This window comes from Hyperolius riggenbachi, chromosome 2 (assembly GCF_040937935.1).
Source record: "Hyperolius riggenbachi isolate aHypRig1 chromosome 2, aHypRig1.pri, whole genome shotgun sequence".
NCBI classification, from domain to species: Eukaryota; Metazoa; Chordata; class Amphibia; order Anura; family Hyperoliidae; genus Hyperolius; species Hyperolius riggenbachi.
The window spans coordinates 270,883,847-270,901,000 of NC_090647.1; the positions used below are offsets into that span (position 1 = coordinate 270,883,847).

Genomic DNA, 17,154 nt, shown 5'->3' on the forward strand with positions numbered 1-17,154 from the left:
CTCCCCCTTTTCTCCCCACCAACAGAGCTCTCTGTTGGTGGGGTCTGATCCCTCCCCCCCCCCCCCGGTGTTTATTTTTGCTTGTATAAATATTTTTTTTAAATCAAATTTACTATTTATTTCTGTCTCCTGAAAACCCTCCCTCCCCCCAGCCAGCCAATGACGCGATCGGCTGTCATAGGCTTCAGCCTATGAGAGCCGATCACTCTCCTGTGTGCCAGGGGGACAGCCGTGTCACACGGCTGTCCCCAGTACAGCGCTGCTGCTGAACACAGCGCTGTACTTAGTGAAAAGACGGCGGTTTCACCGTCTAACACTCTCCCGAGTGGCGATTGCCGCTCAGAGACTGATGGCGGGGCGGAGCTCCGCCTCCCAAGCAGGAGATGCGCGCGCAGCCTGCGCGTGATTTCCTGCAGTAGCCGGCCCAGGACTTGACGCCAATTGGCGCTAAGTGGTCCTGGGGCTGCCGCCGCTGTCACGCCCTTGGGCGTTACACGGTCATTAGGTAGTTAAACTTCAAACGTTTATACATTACTGTAACATGTATCAACAAAAATCAATAAAACAAAGCAGCAATGTATATTTTGTAAATGGAAATAACTTTGTATGTATGAAAAATTGTAATTCGAGTCAATTCTAAGCAGTGGACTGTATATTTAATTATCACAGGATGTAATGTGACAATGACAAAACAGGACAATTTACTATGTATGTATGTATGCATTTATAATATGATGTGTGGGTATTTTTATTGCATCATCGCTTTTCTGTATGCAAATTGACAAAAAAAAAAGATCAGACCCTTCAGAAATTTCTTTTTGATCTACTTATTGTAATTCTTTGGACTGAACTGATGAGATAAAAGTGTGGCTCACTAAAAGCCACTAATACTTCCTAACCTAAAAACAACTTGCAACAATGAGGGTTATGTAGTTTGAATTAGTGGTTTTCCCACAATACCAGATTTTAGATGTGGGGGGATTGCTTCTGAATCACAATTACTGGGTGATAACACAAACATCTCCTTTTTATCCTGTTTATTTAGAAATGGCTAAGTTGGGCGTCCTAAATGTTCCGTTTTACATTGGTCTCTTGGGACACAACCTCATGGAGTGATCAGAGCGGACATCTTCTGTAGATTGACAGGAGAGCTTGGGAAGAATGACATAGACTTCAATTTTTCAACCAAGATTAGACTTTCCAGTTCTAACTCTCCTACAACTTCTGCTTCCACACCTGGCCTTACCATGGAAGTCTCTTCTCCCTCAATGCCCACCTCTACCTGTGCAGGTTGCACAACTTCAGCCTCTGATGGGTTAGCTGGGGTTCTTCTTACACCGTGCAGTGATAGAATCCCAACAATGCCCCCATCCAAGCCTTACCTCCTTCCCATAGGAAATTATAACAGCTTAAAGGGAACCTAAACTGGTAAGGATATGGATTTTTCCTTTTAAAATAATACCAGTTGCCTGACTCTCCTGTGTCTCTAATACTTTTAGCCACAGCCCCTGAACAAGCATGCAGATAAGGTGCTCTGACTGAAGTCAGACTGGATTAGCAGCATGCTTGTTTCAGGTGTGTGATTCAGCCACTGCTACAGCCATAGAGATGTGCAGGGCTGCCAGGCAACTGGTATTGTTTAAAAGGAAATATCCATATTCCTCTCAGTTTAGGTTCCCTTTAAATGGCAAGTCATCTCACAATGATTACCACCTACTCTGCAACTCAGTGTCCCCAGTACTCCTTCCCCAAACCCCCTTCAGGCAATTCTTCCATTATTTCACTCATATTGTCACATCTCCCACTGCTGTTTGGAATAGGAAACAGAAAGGTCAGTGACTAATAGCTGCAACCCCCTTGGGTTGGCAGTGAAGGGAGAGGTTAATTGTTGCAAGTTCACGTCTACACCCTGAAGTGACTAAATTGCAATTACATGGTGGCCCTTCTGCAAAAGACCTGACTGGTAGCCGCAGTGTTAAGGCTTTGCTGAAACGTATGCTGTTAACGTATAAGATGTGGAGTGTAGTTTTACAGTTCAGGTCCACTTTAAACCTTTGCGTGCATTGGAACTGTCCTTCCAGGCCACTCTTTTCTCTAGTATGAGATATTAAAGCTTCTGGCAGCAATCAATGCTGTAGAATAATGGATTGGGGCCAGAGCAGGGACAAGGTCCTCCAGCACCCAAGGCTGAGACACCAAAGTGCGCCCCTCCATCCCTCCCACCCCAGCTGTCACTCACTGATTGCTGTTAGACTAAGAGGTGCCACAGGGCCCACAACCTCCCCAACACCTTAATATCTAGTTATCTGGCTTGCAGTCACTGCTATGTATCCCCTTTTCTTATTTCTTTCTGCTTCATACACAATTAGGAATGACAGCTGAAGGAATTGTGCGCCCCCTCCTACACTGCGCCCTGAGGCTGGAGCCTCTCCAGCCTATGCCTCGGCCCGGCCCTGATTGGGGCATAGTGGGAAAGTGTCATGCCAATCTAGACCAGCTCATTTTCCAGTCCCTGTTACCAGAAAAATTTATATGTCAAACTCTTAGCCAATGCCATTTCTTCCCTAAACTACTGGGTAGGGAACTGTATGTGTGCTTCTTTTGAATCACAAACTCTGGCAGCAGTATAAAGGATGTAAAGAGCATGGTCATGTGAGAGAAGAGGATAGAGCCAGGTTATATAATTCCACCCTCCCTCTGTAAGCGTCTTTAAAATGCGGGAGCAACTAGGACTGCAAAGTTTATCTAATCTGACAGTGGGGACTTGTAAATCAGGGATCTAGGCAGTGGCATAGCTAAGGAGCTGTGGGCCCAATGCGAGTTTTACATTGGGGCCCCCCAAGCACCCTCTACATAACAATTGATATGGCGCAAAACCAATCACGGACAACCACAGTGTCAGCGTTGCAAGAAGGGGATGGGAAACAGTGTGTTAATGATCACTACTATTTAAAGTGTCTGTAGAAGTGATTATTATCAGCACAGGACCAATAAAGTGCATATACTGTGTTTGAGGTTAGGCCCATTGGGGCCCCGATGCGGTCACAAGCTCTGCACCCCCTATTGTTATGCCACTGGATCTAGGCTCAATTTAAGATTAGTTCAGGGCTTTTTTAATCACTCCTACTGACCTTTCCCTCTTAAAGAGAAACTCCAACCAAGAATTGAACTTTTTCCCAATCAGTAGCTGATACCCCATTTTACATGAGAAAGACAATGATTTTCACAAACAGACCATCAGGGGGCGCTGTGTGACTGATTTTGTGCTGAAACACCTCCCACAAGAGGCTCTGAATACCGCGGTACTGCTGGCAAACTGCCACAATGTAACAATGTTCAGAGACAGGAAATAGCTGTTATTAGCTATCTGTAACAGACAGAGCAGCTAGAAACAGCTAAATAACCTGCCCACAGTAACAATGTCACCATGTAATAAATGTCAGAATGTGAATCTGGGAGAGGAAAGATTTTACAATGAGCAAACACTGACTAAATCATTTATACATAATTATGGTAATAAATGAAGCACTTTTTTTACTACATTATTTTCACTGGAGTTCCTCTTTAAAGGAACTCTGCCATCAGTTGCATTGTAATTCTCCAACTCTTTAGGTTCCTTTCATACTGTGCGGTGCAATTTGTGCACAGCAGAAGAGCCTACCGCATCGCACCGCACAATTACAGACTGAGCCGACAGAGAAATCACCTCCCGGTGACGTCAGATGTCAGAACTGTCCCCCTCAGTCACGTGCACGTTGCTGAACAGGAAGTGTATCACATGATTTTCCCAATATGTGCACCGCACCGCTACCACAAACAATTTTAAAAATGTTTGTGTTGCCATTGACTTCCATTGTATCATGTACAAGGCACAACGTGCAGCTACACGCTGCAGTCTCTGCGTTGGCCGAACCACTTCCATTGCATCTCACCGCAGGACGAGCTGCAGTGGGGGGAGGGAGAGCACTATGACACAACATGGTAAATATGAAAGGGGCCTAAATCCTTTAAACCCATCATTAAAATTTACCTTTTTTTGCAAGTTAATTTAGGGCTTGCCCTGACCAAGATCTTTATCCTGCAAAATGTGGAACTTGCCAGCAACAGATATAGCTAGCTTACTATATCCAACCATGTGTCTAACCTCCCTCCCCCCCCCCCCATATGACTCTATACTGAGAGCTAGCAGAGGCAAGCCTCTCTCCCAGTCATTTCTTATAAACACTACAGTATATGTTACAAAGTTGTCTGTAGCAATAGTCATGGTTGTGTTGGAAGTTAACAGTGCTATACAAGTCAATAAACTAAACATTACACAAATTGAGATAAAATATGCTAACATGATGTTACCTTGCTGCAATTATCGTTAGACCAGATGCCATTTACTTCCTTTTGCCACAGTAAACCTGACTTTGCTCTATGATCAAGATAATGAAAAATATCCAGAATTGTGCTTCTCTACTTGGTACTGCAATTCTTCTAGGGGTTTTGCAGAGTCCAGTCAGACATGAATTACCTATGCTGTTGCAGTTAGATGGTTACATATCCATGACTCCAGACAGAGTTTGGGCAGTACAGCAATGTTTACATAGGAAGCTTGCCTTTAAAGGATACCTGAGGTGACATGTGTATGTACAGTGCCAAGTACACAAATATCTATGCTGTGTTCCTTTTTTTCCTTCTCTGCCTGAAAGAGTTAAACATCAGGTATGTAAGTGGCAGTTCCTGTCTGAGTCAGGACTGGGTCAGACTACAGTGTGAGCCTCAATGTTAAGGAATTACAACCATAAAACACTTTCCTAACAGAAAATGGCATTTGGGAGCAGGAAATGGATAAAAAGGGTCAATAGTTCATAGATTTTAGCTCTAGCATACTTCAATGAATGTGTCATTGAGCAAAAACAATAAAACAGTAGATTTAAATATAAAATAAAACTGTGGAATATCGTAAAAGTCATTTTTAGGAGGAGGAGGATAGATACAATTGTTTATTTCATTAGTTTATTTTCACCTTGGGTGTTGTTTAAGATACCCTATATACCTGAAGTAGGAAGGGGACAAGTACTCAAGTTTTCTGGAATTTACCTTTGACAATCAGGAGCTGTGACAAGGGTAGCTGGACCCTGTGACCAATTCCTTTTTTCTGAGCGTTAACTTGAAAAAAAAAAATATGGTCATACTGTATGTACCAAAAAAGATACTTTTCAGATAACCATGTCACACCAAAATATGCTGGAATTTTGAAGATGAAAGGAAATGAGGCAATGCAATAATTATCATGTGTTTAATAAATTAGTTTAGGAAAATATAAAATAGTGTAAATGAATGGTTCTACAGCAATACATTGCATAACAAAACATGTAATGTTGTTGTCCATGCTTTCATTTAGGACTTCAAGATGGTTGTAGATGCTGTGTGGAACTCTGACTTCTGGACCCTCTGGATACAATTCTTCTGTAGACCAAAGTATTTCCTCTTGATTCTGGCAAGCCATTTAACTGAGGATTGCAGTGAAACTCTCCTCTGCTGTAAGCATGCTTTTTTCATGACAGGTATGCTTCTGTTTGTATATGGTTCCTTGATAATGGAAGGACTCTTGATTTTCTTATTAGAAAGAAACGTATCTGGGTCGTGTGATATTGTTTGCTCCTCCTCCATACCTTCACATGCAATTCCTTTATAAAAATAGTCCATGCTAGAAATTATTGATGAGACTTCAGCATCCTCATAATTACATACCAGCAGATCTGGTGGGAGAGACTCTAGTACATCAAAGGGTTGCTTATAATCTTTAGAACAATTTTCCATAAATGTAGTGGATAAATTGCAAATCTTTTCATATTCACTCTGTTCTGTTGATTCTTTTATGGGAGATACAAGTCTCCCTGGGTCTACTTGTAGCTCATACTTATTATTCACAATGACAGAATGTTCCCCGATGACTTCTGAAGAAATCTCACTGGGTCTGTTCTCCTTAGAAGAGTTGTCCCAGTTGAAAATACTTTTTTTATCAACAACATTTTTAGAATCCTGGAAAGCTGAAGGTGCATATTCCTGAGTGTTGAGTGGTTGAAGTGCTGATTGTGCTTGTTGTATGTTATGTGAGAAATGAAGCTCATTTATATTCATTGGTGCCAGCTGTGGCTGGTAACTCCAGAAAGGTACCTGCTGCTGTGAATAGTAATAAGGATGAATCATTGGCTGTACAGCAGGATGCATTAGATAATAGGGCCATAAATTCCATCCTGAATTTTGAGTTGGGCAATGGGGAACTTGCCCACAAGTATATCCGTAAATGTTGGGATGCTGGAACCCAAAGTGTTGACCTATTATGAAAATAAAGTAATTGGTTGAATTCAAACATATAAAAAAGCACAAAATCCAGGCTCCACACCTTGAGCTAGGACATTTAAACACTTGAAGATTTAATTAGGAGGTGCTGGAAGCAGTGTGGAAAGCAAAACAGCAAAGTCAAAATGAACTTCTGCACACTCATGCAAATCCATTAACAAAAATCATGCAGCAATCAATGCTATCCCTACAGCTAAGTTAAAAGCTGGGATCTTCGTTACAAGAATAAAGTCTCTTGCATAGTCACATACACCGTGTAGAGGTAGCCCAGTGTCGTATGTGTCCTAACTCTGGCCCTGTAACATGCATAGCACAAACATGCACGCATTCAGTGCATGAAAACCTATCTAAGGAACAGAAGCACAAAAATCATGCAGCAACAGGGGCGTAACTAGAAATCACTGGGCCCCCCTGCGAATATTTGGATGGGCCCCCCCCCCCCCATAGGTGCCAAATAATCGTAATGGGGCAGCGTTTCACTGTAAATTAATTGTAAAGTGGGCAGCATTTTACCAGAAAATCGTAATGTGGGCAGAGTTCACCAGAAAATCGTAATGTGGGCCTTTAGAAAATCATAATGTGGGCAGAGTTCACCAGAAAATCGTAATGTGGGCACCAGTCACCAGAAAATTGTAACGTAGACAGCATTCACCAGACAATCGTAATGTGGGCAGCGTTCACCAGAAAATCATAATGTGGGCAGAGTTCACCAGAAAATCATAATGTGGGCAGAGTTCACCAGAAAATCGTAATGTGGGCACCAGTCACCAGAAAATCGTAACGTGGACAGCATTCACCAGACAATTGTAATGTGGGCAGCGTTCACCAGAATATCGTAATGTGGGACAGAAAATCGTAATGTGGGCAGAGTTCACCAGAAAATCGCAATGTGGGCAGCAGTCACCAGAAAATCGCCATGTGGGCAGCAGTCACCATAAAATCGCCATGTGGGCAGCAGTCACCAGAAAATCGCCATGTGGGCAGCAGTCACCAGAAAATCGCCATGTGGGCAGCAGTCACCAGAAAATCGCAATGTGGGCATCAGTCACCAGAAAATCCTAATGTGGGCAGCAGTCACCAGAATATCGTAATGTGGGCAGCAGTCACCAGAAAATCGCCATGTGGGCAGCAGTCACCAGAAAATCGCCATGTGGGCAGCAGTCACCAGAAAATCGCAATGTGGGCATCAGTCACCAGAAAATCCTAATGTGGGCAGCAGTCACCAGAATATCGTAATGTGGGCAGCAGTCACCAGAAAATCGCCATGTGGGCAGCAGTCACCAGAAAATCGCCATGTGGGCAGCAGTCACCAGAAAATCGCAATGTGGGCATCAGTCACCAGAAAATCCTAATGTGGGCAGCAGTCACCAGAATATCGTAATGTGGGCAGCAGTCACCAGAAAATCCTAATGTAGGCAGCAGTCAGTCACCAGAATATCATAATGTGGGCAGCACACACCAGAAAATCCTAATGTGGGCAGCAGTCACCAGAAAATCCTTATGTGGGCAGCAGTCACCAGAAAATCGCAATGTGGGCAGCAGTCACCAGAAAATCGCAATGTGGGCAACAGTCACCAGAAAATCGCAATGTGGGCAGCAGTCACCAGAAAATCCTAATGTGGGCAGCAAACACCAGAAAATGGTAATGTGGGCAGCAGACACCTGAAAATCGTAATGTGGGCAGCAGACACCTGAAAATCGTAATGTGGGCAGCAGACACCTGAAAATCGTAATGTGGGCAGCAGACACCTGAAAATCGTAATGTGGGCAGCAGACACCTGAAAATCGTAATGTGGGCAGCAAGCAGACACCAGAAAATCGCAATGTGGGCAGCAGACACCAGAAAATCATAATATGGGCAGCTGACACCTGAAAATCGTAATGTGGGCAGCAGACACCTGAAAATCGTAATGTGGGCAGCAGACACCTGAAAATCGTAATGTGAGCAGCACACACCTGAAAATCGTAATGTGGGCAGCAGACACCTGAAAATCGTAATGTGGGCAGCAAGCAGACACCAGAAAATCGCAATGTGGGCAGCAGACACCAGAAAATCATAATATGGGCAGCTGACACCTGAAAATCCCCCTGCAGAATTTCAGAGCGGGCCCCCCCCCCCCCCGGGGGCCCGCTCGTGGCCGGTTTTTGGGGGCTGGAGGGGTGGCAGCATGAGGGGAAAGCCTTGCCCACAGTCGGCGGGGAGAGGGGAAGTTCCCCCCTCTCCCTCACCTCGGGGCTCTCCCCTCTGCGCCCCCCTCCAGCTAGTTACCGTCTGTGGGCAGCGGGCCGGGCAGCAGCGGCGGCGGGATACATACCTTCTTCCTTGCGTTCCATCGCCGCCTTCTCGCTCTAGCGGCTGACGTCACTTCCGCTTCCGGAAGTGACGTCAGCCGCTAGAGCGAGAAGGCGGCGATGGAACGCAAGGAAGAAGGTATGTATCTGCCGCTGCTGCCCACTGCCCACAGACTGTAACTAGCTGGAGGGGAGCGCAGAGGGGAGAGCCCCGAGGTGAGGGAGAGGGGGGGAACTTCCCCTCTCCCCGCCGACTGTGGGCAAGGCTTTCCCCTCATGCTGCCACCCCTCCAGCCCCCAAAAAACGGCCCCGAGCGGGCCCCAGGGGGGGGGCCGGGCCCCCCCGCTGGCGCAGGCGCTGCAGGGCCTATTGCTACGCCCCTGTGCAGCAATTACGAATGCTACCTCTATGGGCTACCTCTACGCGGTGTATGTGACTATGCAAGAGACTTTACTCTTGTAAAGCAGATCCCAGCTTTTAACTTCGCTGTAGGGACAGCATTGATTGCTGCATGATTTTTGTGAATGAACTCGCATGAGTGTGCGGAAGTTCATTTTGACTTTGCTGAATTCAAACATAATCTTCAGTAGTGTAATATTTTAGCATGAAATAGATGGAGTGATTGGCTAACAGTATGCCACTTTCCCTTCTGCTGTATTCACCACCCCCCTTTTCATCCATGCCCTGGGCTTTTTATAAATCTTGTGCTGACATTTGGAGAACATGGTGGCTGGAGGGGCTGGATCTAGATGAGCAGCTGGCACTCAGGTGAGTGGTAAGGGTTAGGTTGTTTCAATAAAATGTGTCATGTAGGTAATGCAGCTTACTGCTACGAACATTTACTGTGGTAGAAACTTTCTTAGGTGTGGTTTTCTGTTATAATAGGAATTGTGCTTAAAATTATAAATTCAGGTGGTGCTTAAAGGACCACTATCACAAACTGTAAAATTTTAAAGCCGTACATATAAAATGTAGATTTTTTTTCAAGAGTACAGTGCCCTATAACTTACCTCTTTCTTATGACAGATCTGACAGGTTTTGGAATAGTCCATCTCCTCATGGAGGATTCTCAAGTACATCTTTATTTACAAAAGCACTCACCAAATGGCAGTTGCTCATTTCAACTGCCAAGCCAGTGTGCAAATTAATAAGGAGGCAGGCTGACATGCTTGTATGGATCCTTTCCTGGAAAGGCTTTTGTCAAGAATAAAGAAAATACTCAGATGCTACCATGTGTAAATGACCTAGTCTAAATCCTGTCAAATCAGTCATCTCTTTACTGCCTACTGTAAGCGACAGCAATATAGGGAAACATTCATTTATACTGTATTGTACTCTAGGAAAAATGTGAATTGTATTTGTAGATTTTAAAAAATTTTTGCAATCATGTTCATTTAATATTTTTATCTGAACTTTTCTGATGTGACTGTGCCACCTTGTGACAAATGTTCATATTGTTAGCTTCCAAATTCCACAGGTTTCATTTGGGAAAGAAGTCCTGTGGTTACTTGGTATGGAACCAGTGGATCTCTGTCATATTCATTAGACGTTACATGGTACTGCTGGAGGTTTGTAAAGGCTCCATTTCTTAAATGTAATGTGTACTGCAGTGATCATTAATTTATGGGTATATTTATGGAAAATATGGTTCAGGTAGCAAAATAGACATATTTTGACTTGTCAAGCATTTTCCGGCAGCAGTTCAGTGCTGCTTGTGCCTTATAATAGTCCCATCACCGGTCACCAAATACAGAAAAGCTCACCAAAGGCCTCCAGACCCAAATTATAGGTTTTAATGCATTCTTTCAACAGCCTCCACACATCAGGTATGTGGTCCATCAGCCAATAATCGGATTTCTATTGTTCCATCTCCCCAGCAGGGTCACAAAAATGTAGTGAGAACAGTAAAGAAGAAAGAGGGGGAAAAATGCTTTTAAGTGTGTACCATTAAAATCGAATTGAATGCAATAACAGCTCTGTACTCATATCCCAAGTATGGACTCATGCATGTATCATGCCATAACATGAAGCCTACTTGTTGGTGAAGTCCATGACTAGCATGGCTCCTGTTGAGCTGGACCAGATTTCTGAGGTGCAATAAGGTTTATTGTTGTGTACATGTGACTGGTATTGTGTTGGCATAAGCACTGGCAATAGCAGTGCCAGATACCAGATGAAGCAGAGCCAAGTTTATTGGGCACACAATTCCTCTAATTCAGACACAGCATGATGCTGTCAACAGTGACATCCTTGGAATGGTACCAAGATCATGCATTCCAACAGAAACCCATCCTCAGCCTGAGTGATTTGTGCATTCTGAAGGCTACTCTATTATACCTAGCATGTGCATTTTGTACATAACTTACCAAATCTATGGTCCATTTGTTTTGAAAGTTGTCTCAGACAATTTTAATTTCTAAGAACCTGCCACGAAAGTCAAGTCACATCAGCTGTAACACACACCTGAAGGAAAATTGGCATATTATTGGTTGAACACAAAGGAGAGAGGGAGAAATAGGAGGAAGAACAACTCACAAGCATCCTTGCTGCACTCTGAGCCAACTGATCCTTAAACTGCCACCTTAACAGATCCTACAGCTGCAGCAACACCTGACTAACCGTTACAGGGAGAACATGGGCTTCATTGATCCTGGTACTTGGAGGAAACGCTAGATAAATACAAATTGACATTTTACAGAACATGTTTATATAGCTCAGTGCATTGTTAGTCCCTGGATTAGACACATACTTAATATTTACACTGTTTACATGGCCCTTATTACTTCCAATTTAAAGAGTACCTAAGTCATGATGGCCTGGCTGCATGTGTTTTGGGAGGAAGGCAGATCTGTCCTCTTCAGTATAGTTGAATGGGGTCTGCTCTGCAACTGAAAGCAAGTGCCAAGAGTTTGTGTAAAACACACCGCCATCTGTGTTGCAGAGCAATGCGACATTGAGCCCAGGCCCATAATATCACATCTCATGCTGCTGTTTGTATAACTAGGGCACTTCATTTTAATTAAAGGAGAGGGGGGCTTCAGCCACCGCTACCAAGTTCATGTACATTTGGCTCCACCCATTTCCATATCCACTCCTACATTGCTACATCCACTGCTACATTGCCATGCCTAACCTGGTGCCCTGAATCTCCCAGAATCCTAGCAACTCATCTGTTGTCAGATATACTCTTTTAAGAGGGCAATGGGAGGAACAGTTTATGCCTGCAAACAAGGTGGGAATGGAAAGAGAATGCTGTAATCAACTTATCCTCAAAGACATTACTGCCTGCTAAAACAGATTGTCCAGGGGCTTATCATTCTGTTCTACCACTATTATTAACCAGTTTGGGTTCTGTGAGGATCCGCTCGGCTGCCTGCGCAGGCAGGCAGCTTTTTGACCACTGTTCAGGTCTGCATTCTGCAGGTCTCTGGAAGAGAGACCTTTTGTCAGTTTTGCAGCTTGCTGCTGAGGAATTTGCATACGTTTGTCATGCAGATTGCCTAGCCACATCCTTTGTAGGCTTGCTCAATATATACCATGTGATATCACCAGAGCCGGATTAAGGCCAAATGGGGCCCTAAGCAAAGTAGACAATTTGGGCCCCCCTCGGAAAAAGTAAAGTCACTAGTACAATGAAAAAGTACCAGCAAAGGCTACTGAGAATCCTCTACAATAAAATCCCTGTGTCCCTGCGTCCTCTCCTGTCCCCGTATTTCTGCGTTTGCGCTGCTGCACATGTGTGGCACGCAGGCGGACGGATGCAAGGGGCAGCATGGGCAAGGTGGTGGTGAAGGGGGGGGGGGGCACGACTGAGCCCTAGCACCTGTTATAAACGGGATGGCTTATGCCTAGTAAAGAATAAACTAACTAGTGCACAGATGTAGAAAAGTGCTGACAAAAAAGTGACAGGATCATGGAGAAAAGACTCGGGATAAAGTGACTAATGCCCTTCAACAATTAATTTATAAAGATTATACAGTAAAATCAGCAATGAATGTGATACACAAATCAAATAATCCTCAATTATGCTCTAACCATATCAAATGCCCTGAGTTGTTAATCCAATTCATGTCACATGACCTCAACTACAGCATCTATCCTCATTTCAAACAACTTCAATACATTAAATTCATATAAATCATTTGTATGATAAATTCATATGCAGCAGCAACACATCAAGTAGTGGATGCATATGAGGGAATGAAGCAGTGTTTGCACTTGTCAGTATAGGCTACAGAACATGAGGTTGCCTCTTCGGTCTGTGCCTGTGCACTGGGGGAGGGGAGGATCAGATACGGGCAGCTCAGGGCAGGAGAGGAGACACAGGCTCCAGACTATACAGCCTGTCACTCGCTGCTGGTTTGCTCTGCTTCAGGTGAAAAGTGCAGAGCTCTGGGGGAAAACACCTCCTGTTCCGTTTTTCCTCCCACTGGCCACAGCTAGATGTAGTGACAGGCAGTCATACAGATCGTTCTCCCTGTTCATCCTGACACTTTGCAGTGATTACCTGCTGCTGTGTAGAACTAGAACAAGAGGAGGATGGATGGGCATCCCCACTAGCCCACACTGACTGCACTCATGTCCTGCACGCTACTCGAGTAGGTTGCCGTCCTGTGCATATGTGGGCGGGCTCTTGGCTGCCTCTCTCTTCACTCATTGGTGGAGAGTGTAGTGCAGATGAAAGATGATTGGAGGGAAGGAGGGAGAGAGGAGGACAGCAGGGCACATTACGTTACTGGCTCAGCGTCTGAAAACCAGCCTGCCCTGCTTGTGTAGCAAAGCACAAATGCTCGTTCGGATTCGCAGGGCCGGCTGCCACACACATTTTGACGGTGACAAGTATCAAAAACGGATGTTGGCAACCCTGATGGGGCCCCAAGCAGGTGCCTCTGTTGACTGGTCGGTAATCCGGCCCTGGATATCACAGACCTGGGCTGGTCATAAGGGTTAGTCCTGTGAAACACTCCGGGAGTGTCAGCCTTGCTCATTGTTTGAAGATTAGCCTAGAGTAATTCCTGGGACTGCACTAGGCAGGTTCCCTAGTGCAGTTAGGATTGCATATCTGTTTTGTTTGTCTGTTGCGATTGTCCTGTCCCAGCGGTGGTCGACAGGAAGTCGTTCTGATCTGTGTTCTTGGAGTATAGCTGGAGCAGCGGTTGCTACCAGCTATCTCATCTGATCTGTCTTGTCTGGATCGCACTCGCCTTGCGCTAGTGCTGTGGATCCATCTTATCTCCATCTCTCTCTTGCTGTACTTAGATCGCACTTGCTCTGGCGGAAAGAGCAGTGGATCCAGCTCGCCCACTTATTTCTGTTTTCGTGTATCTGTTTTGTCTGCTACGAACGCTTGCTGGAGGCTCGGTGAGGTAACCGTTAAGCAAGCGCTCGCGTCCTCTGTTTCATGTTTGTCTGTCGGTGGTTAGTTAGGCGTGCTTGTCTCTGTTGTGCTTACACGTGGAGACCGCGCATAAACGCGTGCACTGTTGCGAATGAGTGCGGTGTTCGCGTTTAGTTAGCGTTTGTTATTTTCCTTATCTTCTCATTGTATGATTTGCTGTGCCTTTGCTACTCTCGTGCTCTGCCTTGCTGTAGCCTTGTGTCACCTTTGGCAATCGCCTCTCTCGCGATTGCGTTCCTACTTCATATCTGTTGTTGTGTATGCACCGTCGCGGGTGGGCGACTAATTTGGTGCACACACATACAATCTGTCCCTGTGCTCATTCTCTTTCGCAATCGCTTCTCTTGCGTTTACGTTCTCACTTGGTTTCCTCTGTTGTGTGTCCGCCGTCGCAGGTTGGCGGGTAGATTGGTGGACATACATACATTCCTCATCTGTGCTTATTCGGTCTTGTGTCGCTGTTAGCAACCGCCATCTCTGGCGATTGCCTTCTCACCTCATCTTCCTAGTTGTGTGTTCATCGTCGCAGGGTGGCGACTAGATTGGTGGACACACATACCCTCTGTCGCTTTGATCTCTCTCTTTCAGGGCTATCTTGCCCTTCATTTCTTCCCTTCGTGCAATTCCTGTCTTGCGTCTGTGGCAGGGCAGAGGAGCTGTTCCTCTGCACCCCACAGCTCCATCTGTCGACAGGAATTTCCCTCTACAGGTGCATTGCACCTTTTGCTGGGTTCCCTCAAATTATACGCTTGTGGAGGATTTCCGCAGTGTCAGCGCACGTCTTGTGCGCTGATCACGGAGAGAATTCCACAATCGTTACAGGTTCAAGGTGAACCTTTCAAGTTTTATTTTTACCTCACTGTGAGCCTTGTTCAATTCATTTTTTCCCTTGAGTTTTCTCCTAGGGGATATTTTCAAGTCTTATCAATAAATTACCTTTGAAGTCACCAGTAAGTAAGAAAATACTCAAAATAATTTTTACAGTACTTTTTTTTCCTACTTTTTAATACTTTCAATTGCAGGGTGCTGAACAGTTATTTTAAGCAGATGAAACTTATGCCTGGTGCAACTTCCCATCAGATAGCTGGGTCATGCTAATTATTTACGACAGGTCCGATGTAATTTCTGATTGTTTTTTTCTGCTGGATTTTGTATAGAAGTGATCAGAAAATCTATCAGAAAAATGTGTTGGAAATCAGACCTGACGCACGCACGCACGCACGCACGCACGCACACACACACACACACACACACACACACACACACACCTCAGCACTGATAGCATTCCCAGAACACAGATAGGAGGGAGACCTTAGTCACCAATTGCCACACCTCCCATCAGTGGGATAGTAACTTCAGGTTACTTCAGGGGTGCAAGTTTATGCACACCCCCCAAGGTCAAGGTTCAGGGGTGCAAGTTTATGCACCCCCCCCAAAGCGACCTGAGTGCTTGGGCAACTGTGATGGTCCTTCTGCCAAGGACGGACCTGGCTGGAGTGTGAAGACATTGCTGGAACTTTAGAGGTGTGTATTAGTATATTGAGGTTTTGAGGAGTACAGTGCGGATGTGCTAATTTGTGTTAATATCACATAAGTTATGCGCTTTTATGGTTTATGCCATATCTGAATATTAATGAGAAATTGTAATTAAACACTACGTTTATAATACTTGACTGCTATGTATGGGCCCTAAAACCTTCACCTTGTTTTTTAGTTTACCAATTTTTGCCATTTAAAAGTTCACTTGAATGCTGAAATTCAGAGCCGGATCATCAACAAGGCAAACCACGGCAGTTGCCTAGGGCCTGGAGAGAGTCTAGGGGCCTGGTGGACGCTCGCTCCCACCAAATCCTACTAAAAGAGCAAGGTGATCAGCGATTGGCAAAAAACGCTATCTTGCCTAGGGCCCCATCACATATTAATCCTTTCCTGCTGAAAGTGTAGCAGGAAAACCTATTTCATACAGAACTAGCTTGCTTCCTGACCAGAAATATGCCCATATCCTATTGACTTTTCTCCAAGTAGATATTCTCAAAGCTTATTAATAATAAATACCTTCAAAGCTCTGATCATGCAAGAAATTACTAAAAACTGTACTTTTTTAATGTACTTAGTGTTGAAAAGTTATTTTTGGGAACAGATGAAAAATTATCCCCTGGGAGAAAAATCAGGAGGAAAGTTAATTGGATAAGGCCTATGAATGCAGTCTCATCAAGTCAGAATCACTAGAAGGTATAACTTTGCAACCTGTTCTCTATCCTGGCATTTCAGTCTCTGCTCTCTTTTGTAGCTATGAGATGAGTAATAGCAGTTATGAACATCTGCCACTAGAGGACATTCTTGTCTTCCTTTTAAAAATATGGTTACACTGTGCAGCCAGTTACTGATTGCACATAGTGTATTTAATAAATGAACAAAGATTATTGCACAATTCTAGTATTTTGTGATAAACCTTGTTTACATTTGAAGAACCAAAACAGTTACTTTAATGATTTCCTCAGTTTTCTTTTGATTCTATGAAATACTGGAAAAACAGCTTTAAATGTTATGCCTGCTTCAATTGAAGTCTATTGGAACATGAAATTCCAGGCAAATGTTTGTATGAGAACAAAACAAATCTGTTTTCCTTGAAGTTCATATAAAGAATTGATAGTAGCAAAAAAGTTTCTGTACCGTGTTAGCCAAACAAATTATATAGGTAGAAAAAAACAAAGTTTTGTAAAAAAAAAAATAATACCTTTTAATGGCTAACTAATAGAGTGAAATGATGCAAGCTTTCTGGGATCTAGTCCCCTTCTTTAGGCATATTTCCAGATGATGTTAGCTGAAGTAACTTCAGTTAAGTACTTCAGCTAACATCATCTGGAAATATGCCTGAAGAAGGGGACTAGATCCCAGAAAGCTTGCATCATTTCACTCTATTAGTTAGCCAGGTATTATTATAAAAGGTATTCTTTTTTACAAAACGTTGTTTTTTTTTCTACCTATATAAAGAATTGGAAACCTAGGCACTTTCACATGTTTAATCAAATGGACCACCACCAACCACCTTCCGGTACTGTTCCGTGCTGCTGTAAATCGTGGACAGGGATACATTTATGTAGTCACTCCC

The 17,154-nt window shown here is 44.1% G+C and overlaps 1 protein-coding gene across 2 annotated transcripts; it reads right to left on the bottom strand.

Annotated features, from left to right (window-relative positions):
* Window positions 1-5,267: 5,267 nt before the first annotated feature.
* LOC137544306 (uncharacterized) lies at window positions 5,268-11,222 on the bottom strand. Of its 2 annotated transcripts, none has more exons than XM_068265367.1 (3): window positions 11,180-11,222; window positions 11,011-11,107; window positions 5,268-6,326 (listed from the first exon to the last, which is right to left on the bottom strand). In XM_068265367.1, the coding sequence occupies exons 2-3, from the start codon at window positions 11,024-11,026 to the stop codon at window positions 5,386-5,388; spliced, it is 957 nt and encodes a 318-aa protein (XP_068121468.1). In that variant the 5' UTR covers window positions 11,027-11,107; window positions 11,180-11,222; the 3' UTR covers window positions 5,268-5,385. The 2 variants fall into 2 exon arrangements, with proteins under 2 accessions (XP_068121468.1, XP_068121469.1); XM_068265368.1 differs by having other exon boundaries at window positions 11,011-11,068; window positions 11,180-11,206.
* Between the last annotated feature and the right edge of the window lie 5,932 nt (window positions 11,223-17,154).